The 18,310-nt window shown below is 43.7% G+C and overlaps 1 protein-coding gene across 1 annotated transcript in view; it reads left to right on the forward strand.

The window, feature by feature from the left end:
* Nucleotides 1-599: 599 nt before the first annotated feature.
* The window catches only part of KCTD6 (potassium channel tetramerization domain containing 6), a 36,656-nt gene continuing 18,945 nt past the window's right edge, over nt 600-18,310 (forward strand). Inside the window, exons 1-2 of the mRNA XM_032290297.1 lie at nt 600-622; nt 5,642-5,800. Of these exons, the coding sequence (XP_032146188.1) occupies nt 5,748-5,800 (53 nt within the window). The 5' untranslated portion in view covers nt 600-622; nt 5,642-5,747. The remainder of the gene's footprint in view (nt 623-5,641; nt 5,801-18,310) is intronic.

Here is an 18,310-nt window from a genome sequence, read left to right on the forward strand (position 1 = left end):
GTCTCTCTGAACGATTATACCAGACTTTTCTTATGTTTAGTTCTTATATTTAGGGAGACAAGATGTCACCTTATGATCTCTGGGTCGGTGTAAAAAGGAACTATATTATAATAGTGAGCATGTTCCTTTTTGAAAGTAATTAAATCAATGCCAATAGATAAATGACTAGTTTAACCAGTCATTTCATTGTTTTCATTTTTGAGATGGAGTCTCACTCTGTCACCCAGGCTGGAGTGCAGTGGCATGATCTCGGCTCACTGCAATCTCTGCCTCCCGGGTTCAAGTGATTCTCCTGCCTCAGTCTCCTGAGTAGCTGGGACTACAGCCGAGCACCACTATACCTGGCTAATTTTTGTATTTTTAGTAGAGACGGGGTTTCCCCATGTTGGCCAGGCTGGTCTTGAATTCTTAACCTCGTGATCTACCCACCTTGGCCTCCCAAAGTGCTGGGATTATAGGTGTGAGCCACAATGCCTGACCTATATTTAAAATTATTTTGACATAGGGTCTAACTCTTTCCCCCAGGCTGGAATGCAGTGGCAAATTTTGGCTGACTGCAGCCTTGACCTTCTGGGCTCAACTGATCCTCCCACCTCAGCCTCCCAAGTAGCTGGAACCACAGGTACATGCCACAACTCCTGGCTAATTTTTTCTTTTCTTTTTTTTTTTTTTTTTTTTTTTGTAGATGCAGGGGTCTTGCCATGTTGCCCAGGCTGGTCTCTAACTCCTGGGCTCAAGCGATTCACCTGCCTTGGCCTCCGAAAATGCTGAATGGTACAAATGCTGCAGTGGTACAATCTCGGCCCACTGTAACCCCACCTCCTGGGTTCAAGTGATCCTCCTGCTTCAGCATTCCCAGGAGGTGGGATTACATGCGTACATCAAACCGACCAGCTAATTTTTGTATTTTTAGTAGAGATGGGGTTTCACCATGTTGGCCAGGCTGGTCTCGAACTCCTGACCTCAAGTGAACTGCCTACTTTGGCCTCCCAAATGCTGGGATTATAGGCATGAACCACCTCGTCCGGCCTGCTTTTATTATAAATATAGTCACACACAATACTTATTTATGGACCGAAATGAAATATGAACCCAGTAGCACACATTTGGCCTAGTATATTCTTAGTCATTATCATCAGACATTAATTATGGTTAGCTGCTAAGAGCTGTGCTGTTCTCATGCCACCATGAAAGTCAGCTCAATTGCTCACCAAGAGCACTCATTTAATGTTTCAAATCTAGGATTACTTTCTGAATTTAATATCTTGAACATCAGACTCAGTAAGCGTCTCTTGCTATAAACCTACAACTTTGGCCTGGCGCAGTGGCTCACACCTGTAATACCAGCACTTTGGGAGGCCGAGGCGGGTGGATCACGAGGTCAAGAGATTGAGACCATCCTGGCCAACATGGTGAAACCCTGTCTCTACTAAAAATACAAAAAAATTAGCCAGGCGTGGTGGCACGCACCTGTGGTCCCAGCTACTTGGGAGGCTGGGGCGGAAGAATCACTTGAACCCAGGAGGTGGAGGCTGCAGTGAGCCAAGATTGTGCCACTGCACTCCAGCCTGGCAATAGACCAAGACTCCATCTCAAAATAAAATAAAAAACCTCCAACTTTGATATAAACTTACAAAGAAGTATCTTACAGTTTGTTTGAAGGTTGATATATTATCCAAAGACTCCCACAAGATAAAGAACAATTTCATTGTTTAGAAAAGACAATACATTTCATAAATAATCAGAAATTTGAAACTTAGCAGGGGAAAAACCCCTTAGGGGAAATTAATTTTTTTAATCCTTAAAAATGCCTAAAAGGTGACTAAAAAGAAGAATAGGGCAGCTGAATAAATGCAAAAGCTCTCAAAAGAGGTCTGATTCAAGGCACACTGTTCATTATGCAAATTGGTTAACAGGTGAACTGGTCACTGGGCAAATTTATTGTTAGATGACCTGCCTCTGGGGCTGGGTGCAGTGGCTCATGAGTGTAATCCCAGCACTTTGGGAGACCTAAGTGGGCAGATCACCTGAGGTTGGGAGTTCAAGACCAGCCTGACCAACATGGTGAAATCCCATCTCTACTAAAAATACAAAATTAGCCAGGTGTGGTGGCGCATGCCTGTAATCCCAGCTATTTAGGAGGCTGAGACAGGAGAATCGCTTGAACCCAGGAGGCAGAGGTTGTAACCAATGAGCTGAGATTGCACCACTGCACTCCAACCTGGGCAGTAAGAACCAAATTCTGTCTCAAAAAAAAAAAAAAAAAGACGTAGCCCTGGTCACAGTAGTCTGTGGCAGAACCAATGTGGCGGCCGTGGGCAGTTTGGACATGTTGGGAAGGAAAAACAAATTTTTCTTCAACCTTCATAAGTTCTTAGTTAGAAAAGAGCCCTGTAACAAAAGACAGATTAACATGAGAAAAGTAAATCAAACAGGAGTTTATGAATTTATATATATGTTAGAGCAACCCCTGCTTACCAGGCCTCTAGTTTAGGAACACATGACCAGAGTGACTCTCTGGAAGTGAGTAACTGGGCACTCACAAGACACTTAAAAGGTTAATATTTAGGACCTGAAAATAGCCACATTCTAAGCTGACCACCAATTATAATTACCGAATATTTATGGCCCTACAGAGCAGCTCCCACCAAGCCTGCAGAACGTCCAGATGTCCTAAACATGGAGCCCATGTACTTAAAGATAACAATAATGAGCCCACTTTGATTGAAGGATTAATGGTCACTGACAACACTAATAGCCACTACCTTTAGCAAGCACATCTGCACATTTCAAGTTTAATTATAGCTCCTCATAGCGTCTTATAAGTAGAGATGCTAACCAAGGATGGCATGTTCTTCCTCCTGCTTTCTGACGATCCTTTACCTGACTCTGTAGCAGGTTTCCAATAAATTTGCTTCTTTCACTGTGGTCTGTGGCTCTCCTTGAATTATTTCCTGCACAAGATCCAAGAACCTGTTCTTGGGGTCTGGATTATGACCCTCTTTTCCGTCAATATATACACATAGGGAATACCCAGGGAATGAGTTGTTCTCCAAGAATTCCAGCTTATGTAGCACCTCCAGCAAAGAACAGAAGTGAGTCTCTAGGGGCAGCAACTGGTGAGAAGGCAAGTAATTGGCAGATAAAGGCCAGTGAGTGAAGCTTGTTCATGTTGATTGCTCTGGCGCCATCTCCAGGTACATGAAGGTCTCAAGTTGTCTTCAGTGGTTGACCTTTGTCTTTTTTTTTTGAGATTGAGTCTCTCTTTGTCACCCAGGCCCAGGCTGGGGTGCAGTGGCACCATCTTGGCTCACTGCAACCTCTGCCTCCTGGGTTCAAGTGATTCTCCTGCCTCAGCCTCCAAAGTAGCTGGGATTACAGGTACCTGCAACCACGGCCAGCTAATTTTTTGTATTTTTATTAGAGACAGAGTTTCACCAGATTGGCCAGGCTGGTCTCAAACTCCTGACCTCAGGTGATCCACCCGCCTCAGCCTCCCAAAGTGCTGGGATTACAGGCATGAGCCACGGTGCCTGGCCCCAGCCCTTGTCCTTCTTAGTAGAAGTGGGTACAGGATACCTTTTGTCTTCGTAAATCTATGTCCCTCTTTTAGGCATTAGAGGAAGGGCAGAGAGCTTTCCTGCATCTGCATCTTCTCAATTGCCTTCAGCTCAACAGTGCTTATAACAAACAGGCATATTTAGTGGGGTGTATTCTGATCTCCCACAGACATTGCAGGTGTAATGTCCTGATGGCAGGGTGTGGGTCACATATCTGCTCTCAGGAGGTGGGCAGAGGGAATCTGGAGCCTCCTCGACTTCCATAGGGGAGGCTGGGGCCGTGCCGACCACCATGACCCATACAACCACAGACAGAGGTTCCTTGGTAGTAACCAGCACACATTCATTACAGTGAGTGAACAGACCAGAGCAGGTAGTGTGGACCTCAGCCGCAGCTCATGGACCATCCAGCGCTGGGACATTGCAAAGGTTCCCTAACCTCTCCTAAGCCTGAGTTTACTCATGCAGAAAATGCCAGAGCGGACTTGGAGGGTAGCTACAGGCCCTGTGAGCACTGAGATTTCCTGAGACATTGCCGCTGTCCATGCCCCTCCCCTGTCTTGACCTTTCCAACAGACTGGAGGCTAGAATGAAGATAAGGAGTACCATTTTCTGTTAGGCACTTGGAGACGGCCCAGACTTTGCTATAGCAAAGGTTAATGTTCTGTCATCTCAAAGATCCATTTCCCCAGGCTCTCGGAATGTAAATGTTAAGGTGATGAAAATAGTGAAGTCTAGGTTCTGGCTCATTTGACTCAGAGCCGCTCACCCCTCACCGTGCAACCCTGGAGCACAGGGCCTCCTCTGTGGCCTGAACCTTCATAAACTTGGGTTTAGGCTGTCAGCACTGATTTAAAGAGATTTGCTTTGTTCCGTTTGCTTCTGGGAAACAACTGACATTCACAGCAGGGTTTGGGGGTTAAGAGTGAAACCTGAGCTGGCTTCTTCGCCCCCAGGGGGTGCAGAGTGAGTCAGATGTTTGCACAGAAGACTGCAGTGTCAGATCCACAAATTCGCAGGCCTTATGCCTTTACCACTTCAAACCGGAAAGGTGTTGCAACATAACAGTTTTAATTGCTAAACCCCAGCTGCAAACCCAAATCTCTGGATTTAATAAGAATTGGGTGTGAAAGACTGTGAACAGTGGCAGTTTTCTGCCAGGTGGGTTTATTTGTTGCATTACCCCCTCATTTGCTTCCTCGTTGGTGCCTAAGCCCACACCAAAGGCCTCTGGCCGATCTGCCTGCGTGCCCTTCTCCTGGCGATGGGCCTGTGGTCTCGCCTGTAGCTTTACCTTCTTTCCTGCTCCTGGTTGAGATTTGTGGACTTTTGTATCCACCGTGGTCTCCTTGGAACAAGTAACTGGAAATTCTTCATACCAGCTATGGCTGGTAGGACTCTCAGGCCACAACTCAGGTAGACAAAAAGTAAAGCTTTCTTTTCTAGAACTTGACTTTGAGTCGAGGTTTTTGCCGTGCCAGCCTGGTATAAAACCTCTAACCAGCTGGGCTCAATGGCTCACACCTGTAATCCCAGCACTTTGGGAGGACAAGGCGGGTGGATCACGAAGTCAGGAATTCGAGACCAGCCTGACCAACATGGAGAAACGCCGTCTCTATTAAAAATACAAAATCATCTGAGCATGGTCGTGCATGCCTGTGGTCCCAGCTACTCAGGAAGCTGATGCAGAAGAATTGCTTGAACCTGGGAGGTGGAGGTTGCAATGAGCCAAGATCGTACAACTGCACTCTAGCCTCGACGACGGAGTAAAACTCCTTCTCCAAAGGAAAAAAAAACACTCTCACTGTGGTCTTTCCTGGGTACATACCCACTTCCCCAGGAACATGTATTTATTGAGTTCCTCACAGTCCTGGGGGGTGGAAGTAAGGCCATGACTAGGGAGGGAAATGAATCTGGCTCTGGGTCACTGGTCCACATAGTTGGTCAAGGGATCTGTTGGTCCTGCTAAGTGGCCCCTTTGGCTTCAGGAGAGCCACTTAGCAGGCCCCTCTGCTGCTTTCCTGCCATCCCGGGGCCCTTTCTGAAGCTACTGTAACAGCTGGTTGCATCGCCTTCCGCAGGCTTCCAGACTCCCGACAGTATTCCCAGAGTCAGCTCCCTTCTGAATTGGGAAAAAGAGAGAAAGGAAAATACAAGATCCAAGCATGTGGATTATCACCCTACAGCATGATCCAGGCCCACTGCCAGCTCACGCTTTCACTCCAGCTCTGCGTTTCCAGGTGGGAGATTATAGACATCTACTTTTTCAAAAGGAATAACAGAAGGGTAAAAAGTAATATTCTCTAACATCTGTCAGAACCAAATTGGACCTGGCACAGTAGCCTTTTGAACTACGTACTATTATTTCTTTTTTTCTTTTTTTTTTCTTTGGGACGGAGTTTCGCTCTTGTTACCCAGGCTGGAGTGCAATGGCGCGATCTCGGCTCACCGCAACCTCCGCCTCCTGGGTTCAGGCAATTCTCCTGCCTCAGCCTCCTGAGTGGCTGGGATTACAGGCACGTGCCACCATGCCCAGCCAATTTTTTGTATTTTTAGTAGAGACAGGGTTTCACCGTGTTGACCAGGATGGTCTTGATCTCTTGACCTCGTGATCCACCCGCCTCGGCCTCCCAAAGTGCTGGGATTACAGGCTTGAGCCACCGCGCCCGGCCACTACGTACTATTATTATTTCCATTTCACAAATCAGAAAACTAAGGCTCAGTGAGATAAGAAGCTTGCTCAAGGTCACACTGCAGTGGTGGAAGAACTGGAATTTTAATCCCAGTCTTCCTGACTCTAGACTCCAGGAACTTATTTATAAGCAATGCTCAACTGTATCTTAGAAACTTAAAAAATGCTGGACCAATAATCCTGAGAGGGGATTTTTTTTTTTTTTTTTTTGTAGAGTCTTGCTGTCGCCCAGGCTGGCTGGAGTGCAGTGGCAGGATCTCGGCTCACTGTAACCTCTGCCCCCCAGGTTCAAGCGATTCTTCTGCCTCAGCCTCCCAAGTAGCTGGGACTACAGGCATGTACCACCATGCCCAGCTAATTTTCTTATTTTTAGTAGAGACAGGGTTTCACCATGTTGGCCAGCCTGGTCTTGAACTCCTGACCTCAAGTGATCTGCCTGCCTCAGCCTCCCAAAGTTCTGGGATTACATGCAGGAGCCACTGCCCCTGACCTGTGAGGGGATCTTTAAACTACATTTTTATGATTATTCTCATCTTGTCCTGGAGTTTGTACTATAGTCTGGCCCCTCTCTCCGTGGGACTAGAAAACACAGCGCCCAGGTACCCTGGCTGCCAGCCTCATGTTATGAGTTCCATAAATACTTGGTGACTGATTGATTATACATCTCACATGTGATTTTGCATTTTCACATACTTCCGTGTCTGGTTTAGATGTGCCAGAAAAAGTGAGAGGTTGCTGGTGGTGGTGTTTTCTCTAAAAAAATAGAAGAAGTCCTTCTAGTTCTGCTTTAAAAACAAAAATTGTCTACTGATATTCCTTCAACTCTTTCTTCATTTAGGCTTCCCAGTTAGTTCTCAGTCTAATTCACTCAGGGCGAAACACCCTGCAGGGGTCTGACAAGACAGACAGACCTGGGTTTTAAATTCCAGCTTAGACGCTTGCTGTTTGTGTGACCTGAGCTGGTCACATACCTCCATGAGCTTCTGTTTCCTCCTGCATAAAACAGGGGCAATAAAGCAGTCAACTTTAGGGATACTGTGAATATATGCAGCAGGTGCTCAATGGCTAGTTTCTTTCTGTGATAATTAAATCAACCTCATCCAAGTATTTCATCGGTTTGAACTTTAAAAAGGTCCTGAAAATGCTTTAAGAATGCTATCTCTTTGGATGGATTTAGGAATTCATGTTTACCAATACAGCTAAAAGCTGATGTATCAGTAAGATGTTTGCAGTTGCAAGGAAGAGAAAATACTGACCCAAACTGGCATGAACATTAAGAAAAGACATTATTCAAAGGTGTGAAGGTTGATTCATTGGCTCAATGGTGGCAGTTAAGACTCAGTCTTGAACTCCTGGGCCCGAGAGCCTCCTGCCTCAGCCTCCCCAAATGCTGGGATTACAGGCGTGAGCCACTGCTCCCAGGCTTTTCCATCTCTTTTTCAGTTTCCTCTAGAGCAGGCTGTATATGCTCTTGGCCACAGGGTAACTGGAGCCACAAGTGAACACATGGGGTCTAGACACAGCAACCTACAGAGATAGAACAGGGGCCTTTATTTCAGTGCCCCCGTCTCAGGAGTCAGGAATTCCTTCCCAGAAACCTCCCATCAGATATATCCTCAGGTTTCATTTATTTATTATTTTTTTTGCTCCCCACCCCTGCCTCTATCCTCAGGTTTTAATGGGCAGAACTGGGTCACATGCTAGAGTCTAATGGGACCACTAAGAGGGAATAAAACCAATTAGGATTTATCTCTGAACTGGGGATGAAGCAACCATTTTCTAAGTCATGTTGGGAAGGATGGTTCCTTGAACAAAATCCAGGTTCTGTCAGCAAAGAAAAATAGGCAGGATGGTTTTGATTGCCTCCTCTTCATCCTGTTAGTGAAGGAAGGATTCCTAGCTAGGGTTATGGGGGTGAGCAAACACTACACTGGCCGGGTGAGATTGACAGCAGCTTACTCGTCACATACTCACAGCCCAGGGGAGGGGAACACAGGACCATACGGGGGTTGCGCCCAGGAACAGAGTGAACTTGTGATATTGTGCTGGCCTAGAGCCAGAACCTGAGCAACACTATTTTATAAAATGCAAAACTGTTTTTTAAATAAGTTGAAGTGGCTGCCCCATTCTCCTCACAATAACTACTGTCCTTGGCCTCTGTAAATAGAACTGCTGGTTTGTTCTTCAAAACTATGTAAAGCTGCTTACCTTTTCTTATCAGTAACTGCTAAAATCTGTGACTTCTATCACCACCCAGACGATGTGTAAACAAATGTATATCTTGACTTCTGTAAACCACTGAAGTAACAAACAGAATGACAAAAGTCCCCTGACCCTTGGAATGTCCGGAGACCCCCGCCCTTGTCTCCACCCAGGAGGTGAATCACAGAATCCCCTAGCCCTTGGAATGTCCGAAACCTTTTCATCCCCATCCCCGCCCCTCACCCCCACTCCCAAGGTGGTTTTTCGGGTATAAAAAATCATGGCACCCTCCTTTTGGCACCAGAGGTTGGAGAGACATGAGTCCTCTGTGGTCGCCGGCATAATAAATGACCCTGCAATCTGGCATACTTTTGTCTTGGTGATAACTTTCTACATTCGGTCCAATACAACAAACTGTCAGGGGCTGTGGGAGGAAGGCTTTGTAGCTTCAAGAGGGTGAAGTGCTATTTAATCCCTACAGGAGGAAGTGATTGGCTTTTGGAGTAATTCTGTGGGCTGGCAGGAAGTGAAACTTGCTACTCAGTGATAAGCAGGAACTGTGCCTAGTCCCTTAAATAAGGAAGGTTATTTGGCCAGGGGACCATATCTACAGGAGCATAGTGGGGAGGGGACTTGTTGTTAGGCCATTTGAGGCCCTTTCATTTTGCCAGATGTCAAGACAGCACATAATATTGAACTTTAACTTTAGGCCTTACAACACAGGCAGGGGTGGATGTGGGCTACATATGCATAACCTCCCTTCCTGCTTTCCTTTATTCATCCATCCATTCATCCATCCATCCATCCACCTATCTATTCTGTAGACATTCTACAAATGATTGATTGAGACAGCCTAAACATTCTGACTACATCTCTTGTTTTTCATGAGTCCAGTTCATAGTTGTTTGTGGGTAGTCAACATTGGAATCAGCCCTTCTGACCGGTGGCCAACTCTCCAGCCTTTTCAACTCTGCACTAGTCCGTAGGTCAGCTCTCCCTAGCATACGCTTTTCTCTGTTATGCTTCTGATTTTGCTGGAACCATCCCATTCTTCTTTGCCTGTCTAAATTCTACCCTCCATTGGACCAAATACCTCATCATCCATACATAGTTTCGCTCACCTTCCTGAATTCTGAATCTTCTTGTCAGCCCAAAGCCTTTGTGGCAGCTGCTGTGTGCAAACACGTTAACCATGCACTACTGTGTGTCATTGCATCCCCTGGGGCTTGTTCTTTACTGTGATTTACTGTGATTTCCCATTTTATTATTTTATTGGTATGCTTTCTCTCCAACCTCATCATGAGCTCTCCGACGGCCAGTGCTCTGTCCTGCACACCCCTGCACCCCATTCTTTGCATGGGAGTGGGGAAGGGACAGCACAGCAACTTCTCATACTCCTAAACGTCCATGGACATTTCCTGACTTAATTTGAATCATCAAATTCCTTTTAAGAATATTTTAAATGTAAATACAAAAAGCAGTTTGAGAAGAATCTCTAAATCAACATGTATCTAGCATCTCGCACATAGAAGGCACACAATAAAAAGGTGTTGAAATGATGAATAAAACACCTCAATGGCCATAAACATGTGTTGTTGCTGTTGTTTTTCTTGTTCTTTTCTTTTCTTTTTTTTTTTTGAGACGGAGTTTCACTCCTGTTGCCCAGGCTGGAGTGCAATGGCACAGTCTCAGCTCATTGCAACCTCCACCTCCCCGGTTCAAGAATTCTCCTGTCTCAGCCTCCTGAGTAGCTGGGATTACAGACATGCACTGGTCAGACTGGTCTCCAACTCCTGACCTCAGGTGATCCACCCGCCTCGGCCTCCCACCATGCTCAGTCTGTGTTTTTTTAGACAAAATCTCGCTCTGTCACCCAGGCTGGTGTGCTGTGGTGCCATCTCGGCTCACTGAAACCTCCGCCTTCTGGGTTCAAGCAGTTCTTCTGCCTCAGCCTCCTAAGTGCTAGGGTTACAGGCATACACCACCACACCCAGCTAATTTTTGTATTTTTAGTAGAGACAGGGTTTTACCTTGTTGGCCAGGCTGGTCTTGAACTTCTGACCTCAAGTGACTCAATGGTTTAGCCTCCCAAAGTGCTGGGATTACAGATGTGAGCCACTGCGCCTGGCCCTTGTTATTTATTTTTTAAAGGCTAAATATTGATGGATATGTGGAATTTCAGGGCTCACAGAAACTATTTCTCTCTCTTAATCTAAGCTACTATTTTATTGGCTTCACTCCTTTGCATACAATTTTATAATTTTTTTGTCTATGTTATTATTAATGTTTTTAAAAAAAGTGATTAATTTTTAAACCCAGTCCAGATCTAAGCAATAGTATGTGTGGCATCATTGGCATCATGTGCTAGTTATTTTCATATACCTAATTAAAAACACAGAGTTAAGAGAGTAAATAGTTATCTCAATACCACCCAAAGTTCTTTCTTTTCTAAACATGATAGGTAATGGTTGTATACATATTTGGGGCTACATGTGATATTTTGGTACATGTAAACAATGTGGAATGTTCAAACGAGTGTAACGGGAATATCCTGCACCTCAAGCAGTTAACTTTTCTTTGTGTTGGGAACATTGTAATTCTTCTCTTATAGCTATTTTTTTTTTCTTTTATTGCATTTTAGGTTTTGGGGTACATGTGAAGAACATGAAAGATTGTTGCATAGGTTCACACATGGCAGCGTGATTTGCTGCCTTCCTTCCCTTCACCTATTCTAGCTATTTTTTATAATAAATTTTTGTTAACTATAATTTCCCTACTGTACTATCAAACACTAGAATGTATTCCTTCCCTCTAACCGTATTTTTGTACCCATCAATCAATCTGTCTTCATCCCCGCTACCCTCCCAACCTCTGTTAATCACCATTCTACTCTTCACCTCCATGAGATATACATTTTTATCTCCCACATATGAATACGAATATGTGGTATTTGTCTTTCTGTGCCTGGCTTATATGAACGTAGTGATCTCGTCCAGTTCCATCCATGTTGCTGCAAATGACAGGATTTCATTCTTTTTTGTGGTTGAAGAATATTTCATGGTGTATATATACCACATTTTCTTTTTTCTTTTTTCTTTTTTTTTTTTTTGAGAAGGAGTTTCACTCATGTGACCCAGGCTGGAGTGCAATGGCGCGATCTCGGCTCACCGCAACCTCCGCCTCCTGGGTTCAGGCAATTCTCCTGCCTCAGCCTCCTGAGTAGCTGGGATTACAGGCACGCACCACCATGCCCAGCTAATTTTTTGTATTTTTAGTAGAGACGGGGTTTCACCATGTTGACCAGGATGGTCTCGATCTCTTGACCTCGTGATCCACCCGCCTCGGCCTCCCAAAGTGCTGGGATTACAGGCTTGAGCCACCGCGCCCGGCCTATACCGCATTTTCTTTATCCATTCATCCGCTGGTGGCCACACAGGTTAATTCCATATCTTGGCTGTTATAAATAGTGTTGCAATAAACATAGGAGTTCAGATATCTCTGATACACTGATTCCTTTCTTTCGGGTATGTACCCTGCAGTGGGATTGCTAGGTCATATGATAGTTCTATTTGTAGTTTTTGAGCAACTTCCACACTGTTCTCCATAGTGGCCGTAATAATTTACTTTCCCACTAACAGTTTACAAGTGTTCCCCCTTTCTCGCATCCTTGCCAGCATTTGTTATTTTTTGTTTTTTATGATGATAGACATTTTAACTGGGATGAGGTCATATTTTATTGTGATTTTGATTTGCATTTCCCTGATGATTAATGATGTCAAGCATTTTCTCATGTGCCTGTTGGCCATTTGTATGTCTTCTTTTGAGAATGTCTACTTATGTATTTTGCCCATTTTTATTTGATAGTTTATTTGTTTGTTTGCTTTTTAGTTGATTAAGTTCCTTACATATTCTGGTTATTAATCCCTCGTTGGATGGTGATATGGTTTGGCTGTGTCCCTACCCAAATCTCAACTTGGATTGTATCTCCCAGGATTCCCACATGTTGTGGGAGTGACCCAGGAGGAAATAATCACGGGGGCTGGTTTTTCCCACGCTATTCTCGTGATCGTAAATAAGTCTCACAAGATCTGATGGGCTTATCAGGGGTTTCTGCCTTTGCTTCTTCCTCACTTTCTCTTGTCGCCACCATGTAAGAAGAGCCTTTTGCCTCCCACCATGATTCTGAGGCCTCCCCAGCCATGTGGAACTGTAAGTCCAATTAAACCCTTTTTTGTTCCCAGTTTCAGGTATGTCTTTATCAGCAGCATGAAAATGGACTAGTACAGATGGTATCTCAGTCTGTATAGTGTTGCTGTAAAGGAATAGCTGAAGCTGGGTTGTTTATAAAGAAAAGAGGTTTATTTGGCTCATGGTTCTGCAGGCTGTATAAGAAGTGTGACACCAGCAACTGTTTCTGATGAGGGCTTCAGGCTGCTTCTACCCATGACAGAAGCAAAAGGGAGCTGGCATTGCTGGAGAGAGGAAGCAAGAGAGAGGGGAGACAGGTGCCAGGCTCCTTCCAAACAGCCAGCTCCCACAGGAGCTAATAGAGAACACACGCCTTATGGTGAGGTCAACACCAAGCCATTCATCAGTGATCTGCCCCCACAACCCACTGGAAGTGGACCCTTCAATTAGGCCTCACTGCCAACATTGGGGGTCAATTTCAGTGTGAAGTTTTGAGGGTCAAATATCCAAACTGTAGCAGATGGATAGTTTGCAAATATTTTCTCCCATTCTGAAGGTTGTCTCTTCACTTTGTTAATTGTTTGCTTTTGTTGCCTGTGCTTTTGAGATCTTACTCAAAAAATCTTTGTTCAGACCACTGTTCTGTAGTGTTCCCCAATGTTTCCTTCTAGTAGTTTCAAAGTTGTAGACCTTACATTTATGTCTTTAATCCATTTTGAGTTGATTTTTATATATGATGAAAGATGGGGATCTAGTTTTATTTTTCTGCATATGGATATCCAGTTTTCTCAGGACTGTTTATTAAAGAGACTGCCCTATTCCCAATATATGTTCTTGGTACCTCTGTGGAAATCAGTTGGCTGTAAATGCATGGATTTATTTCTGGGTTCTCAATTTTGTTCCACTGGCCTATGTATCTGTTTTTCTGTCAGTGGAATGCTGTTTTGGTTACTATAGCTTTGTAGTATAATTTGAAATCAGGTAGTGTGATGCTTCCAACTTTGTTCTTTTTGCTTAGGACTGCTTTAGCTATTTGGGGTCTTCTGTGGTTCCACATTATTTTAGGATTCTTTTTTCTTTGTTCCTTTTTTTATTATTTTTTTTGAGTTGGAGTCTTGCTCTGTTGCCCAGGCTGGTGTGCAGTGGCATGACCAAGGCTTGCTGCAAACTCCACCTTCTGGTTTCAAGCCATTCTCCTGCTTCAGCCTCCCAAGTAGCTGGGACTACAGGCACGTGCCACCATGCCCAGCTAATTTTTTATATTTTTAGGAGAGATGGGGTTTCATCATGTTGGCCAGGCTGGATTTGAACTCCTGAACTCAGGTGATCCATCCACCTCGGCCTCCCAAAGTTGTAGGATTACAGGAGTGAGCCACCGCGCCTGGCCTAGGATTCTTTTTTTTAATTCTGTGAAGAATGTCATTGTTATTTTAATAGATATTGCATTGAATCTGTAGATCACTTTGGGGAGTATAGACATTTTAATAATATTAATGTTTCCAATTCGTCAACATGGGATATCTTTCCATTTTTTGTGTCCTCTTAAATTTCTTTCATCACTGTTATATAGTTTTCTTTGTACAGATCTTCCTTTTCTTGGAGACAGGGTCTCATTCTAGCACCCAGGCTGGAGTGCAGTGGCATGATCATGACTTACTGCAGCCTTGACTTCCTGGGCACAGGTGATCCTCCTACCTCAGCCTTCCGAGTAGCTGGGACTTCAGGTGCATGCCACCATGCCTGGCTAATTTTTTGTACTTTTTGTAGAGATGGGGTTTCACCACGCTGCCGAGGCTGGTCTCAAACTCCTAGAGACACAAGTGATCTGCCCACCTTTGCCTCCCAAAGTGCTGTGACTATAGGCATGAGCTTCCATGCCTGGCTCCACTTCTTTGGTTAAATTTATTCCTAGGTATTTTATTTTCTTTGTAGCTATTATAAATAAAATTGCTTTCTTGATTTCTTTTTCAGATTGATCACTGTTAGCATATAGAAATGCTAGAGATTTTTGTATGTTGAATTTGTATTCTGCAACTTTATTAAATTCATTGATCAGTTCTAAGGGTTTTTTGGTGGAGTCTTTAGACTTTTGTAAATATAAGATCATGTTATTTGCAAACAAGGGTTATTTGACTTTTTCCTTTTCAATTTAAATGTCCTTGATGTATTTCTCTTGCTTAATTGCTATGTTAGGACTTCTAGTATTATGTTGAATAAAAGTGGTGAAAGTGGGCATCCTTGTCTTTTTCCAGATCTTAGTGGAAAGCTTTTAATTTTTCCCTGTTCAGTATTATAATAGCTGTAGGCTTGTCATATAGTCTCTTTATTGTGTTGAGGTATATTCCTTCCATACCCAATTTGTTGAGGGATTTTATCATGAGGGGATATTGACTTTTGTCGGTTTTTTTCAGTGTCTATAGAAATGCTAATATGGTTTTTGTCCTTGATTCTGATGATGTATGTATCATGTTTATTGATTTGCATATGCTAAACCATCCTTGCATCCCTGGGGTGAATCCCACTTGATTATGGCGAATAATCTTTTTCATGCATTGTTGAATTCTGTTTGCTAGTATTTTGTTGAGGACTTAAAGTTGTTTCATGTGTCACACTTGGAAGACTCTAATCTGGCAATGTTCATATTTATATATTTTATGATTAAAAAACTAGTTATAACACAAAAGACTATTAATGTTTGTCTCCTATTGTATGCTTCCACTTATTTAAAAATTTTAGTAAAGGCAAAACTCTAGGGACAGAAAACAGATCAATGGTTGTCTGGGGCTGAGGATGGGAGTAAGGATTGACTATCAAAAGGGACTGACTTTGAACAAGAGAACTTTTTGGAGCAAAGGAAAGATTCTAAAGCTGGACGGTAGTCTGGCATGGTGACTCGTGCCTGTCATTCCAGCACTTTGGGAGGCTGAGGCGGGTGGATCACCTGAGGTCAGGAGTTCGAGACCAGCCTGGCCAAGATGGTGAAGCCCTGTCTCTACTAAAAATACAAAAATTTGCTGGGCATGCTGGTGGGTGCTTGTAATCCCAACTACTCAGGAGGCTGAGGCAGGAGAATTGCTTGAACCCAGGAGGGAGAGGTTGCAGTAAGCCAAGATCAGGCCATTGCATTCCAACATGGGCAACAAGAGCAAAACTCTGTCTCAACAAACAAACAAACAGGTGAATGGTGGTGATGGTTGCACAACTGCATAAATTTAGAAAAAAATCACCAAACTGTTTATTTACAATGAATAGATTTTATGGCTTGCAAATTATATCTCAAAGAGGAAGAAGGAGGAAGAGGAGAAAGAAAAAAATAAAGAAAAGGAAAGATTAGCCAGGAAGGGATATGAGGGGCTCCTGGAGTACTGGCGCTGCTCTGTGTCTTTATCTGCATGTTGGTTACAAGGGTATGTTTACTTTGTGAAAATTCATTAAACTGTTTTTGCTTTGTGCATATTTCTATGTGGATGTTATTCCCCAGTAACAAAATTAAACTTAAAAAAAAAAATTCAGTCAAAATGGGGATACTGTTTGTTCCCAGTTGTTACTTAAGTATTTAATGATATTTAAAGTTATTACTTTCCTGTTTATTGCTTTGTATAATTACATCAGTCTGGCAACTTAGTTTTACAATGTTAGTTTAGGTTTTGCATGTCTTAATTCAGAAAGGGTTATAAAAAGATCTATTTAATTATTCACACAAGTGCTATAAGAACGTCAGTGGAAGTCATTGTTCCTTAATTATTCATAGCAATTATCAAGGTGGACAATATTCAACTTGTAACCAAAATAAATGGATGTTTTAAGAAGTCTTGTTGGAACAATCAAATCATCAGTCTCAAAACGTCCCTTCTCTCTCAGCCCAGTTCTCCTGCTGCCTGCCAGGGTTTCACTTCTATATTTATCTCTTCAAATCAGCAGTACAGCAATTAGTTATTATAATAAGAGCTACCAATTTATTGTGTGCTGACTTCATGCCAGGCACTGCATTATCAGAATTTTTCATATTTTAATTGTTTCGTTTTAGAGTCATAACAACCCTGCAAAGGAGTTGTTTATTCCATTTGACGGTTGAGGAAACTGGAGCTGAGAGGCTTTTGAATGGGTCCTAGCTCTGGTTGCTAGTAAGAGACAGAGCCAGAGAGCAAGCTGGGGTCCCACCCAGTCATCTTGGGACCTGATGTCAGTAACAGGAAATGAGTGACATGTGTAAGGCAATTCTGAATCCCAAAACATGGCTCTTCATGCAGTTGCTATAGTTACTGCTCAACATGATGCTCTGTCTCTCTCTTTATTTTATTTTATTTTTTTTGCTGAGATGACAATGGATCCATTGTTAGCCTTTGAGGTGTTGAGCCCCCCAGCCCCGCACCGCCTCAAAACCCTAGGGGCATATTTTTTTTTAATAGATGGGGTCTCTTATGTTGCCCAGGCTGGAGAGCAGTGGCTATTCACAGGCGTGATCCCACTACTGATCAGCACGGGAGTTTTGACCTGCTCCATTTCCGACCTGGACCAGTTCACCCCTCCGTAGGCAACCTGTTAGACCCTGCTCCCGGGAGGTCACCGTATTGATGCCCAACTTAGTGTGGACACCCGATCGGCACAGTGCACTACAGCCCAGAACTCCTGGGCTCAAGCGATCCTCCCACCTCAGCCTGGGCTGGGCTGTAGCTGGGACTACAGGCACGCACCACCGCAGCCTGCCCTAGGGGCATTTTAATAGGGTTAAAACAGTGTTCTTGCCTTGTAATCATACTTTCATTTCAGAAGCTCCTAGAACATTCACAGACCTTGTTTTATGGAGGTTTACAAATATTATTAATTGCATATTATATACAACATAGGAGCTCTATAAAGGTAACTATATGGAGGAAAAAACCCTTTTTCTTTCTGTAGCAAAAGATTAACAAGAGAAAAACTTACACATTTATATAAGTTTTGTGTGATGTGGGGGACTTCATAAGGAACTAAAGAAAGGCTTATGACTAGTTTCAGGGGAAGGTCAAAGAGTCCTTCCTGCACCTGCTCTTTCTCAAATTCTTTCAGCTTAAAAATATCCAGTATACCAAGTTGCCATAATTTGGGGGAGCATGTCCTGATCCCCATCATAACCATATTTCAGACAGAGTCACGCAGAACTCCTTGACAAGGCAATCTATTTGAGGTGGGGGGTAGTGGGTTGGTGCCCCCTCATTGGGTTGAGTTGAGGGTAGGCATCCAGGCAGGAGAAAAGTGTGGAAGGAGAGGCCCCAGGACCTGGAGACACCTAGCTTGGGAGGGATGGACAGAAAAGGCAGGATCGAGGCTTTACAAGTGACTACGCTCTGGCTAAACAGCTAAACACATGCAGAGGAAACGGCTTGGATAAGGAACCGAGCGAGAGGACAAACCAAGGCCTGAAACGTGTTACTGACAAGTGTTTGGGGGCATAGAATTGAAAGGGTGAGACTTCAGAATCTGGAGTTGTTTTATGAGCCTTTTTCACACCAGCCGGTGATGCTACAGCTGGGCAGCTTTATTCTCATTTGACATAAAAGGGGTCTCAAAGCCAGTAAACTTTTCAGAGGTGGCATGCTGAGGCAGTCCTGGGGCTGAAGACAGGAGCCAGAGCTTCTGATTCCTGGGCTCCTTTAAGATCCGTTGTCTATAATTACAGAGTCATAAT

This window comes from Sapajus apella, unplaced genomic scaffold (assembly GCF_009761245.1).
Source record: "Sapajus apella isolate SASKATOON/1434 unplaced genomic scaffold, GSC_monkey_1.0 scaffold23, whole genome shotgun sequence".
Lineage (NCBI taxonomy): Eukaryota > Metazoa > Chordata > Mammalia > Primates > Cebidae > Sapajus > Sapajus apella.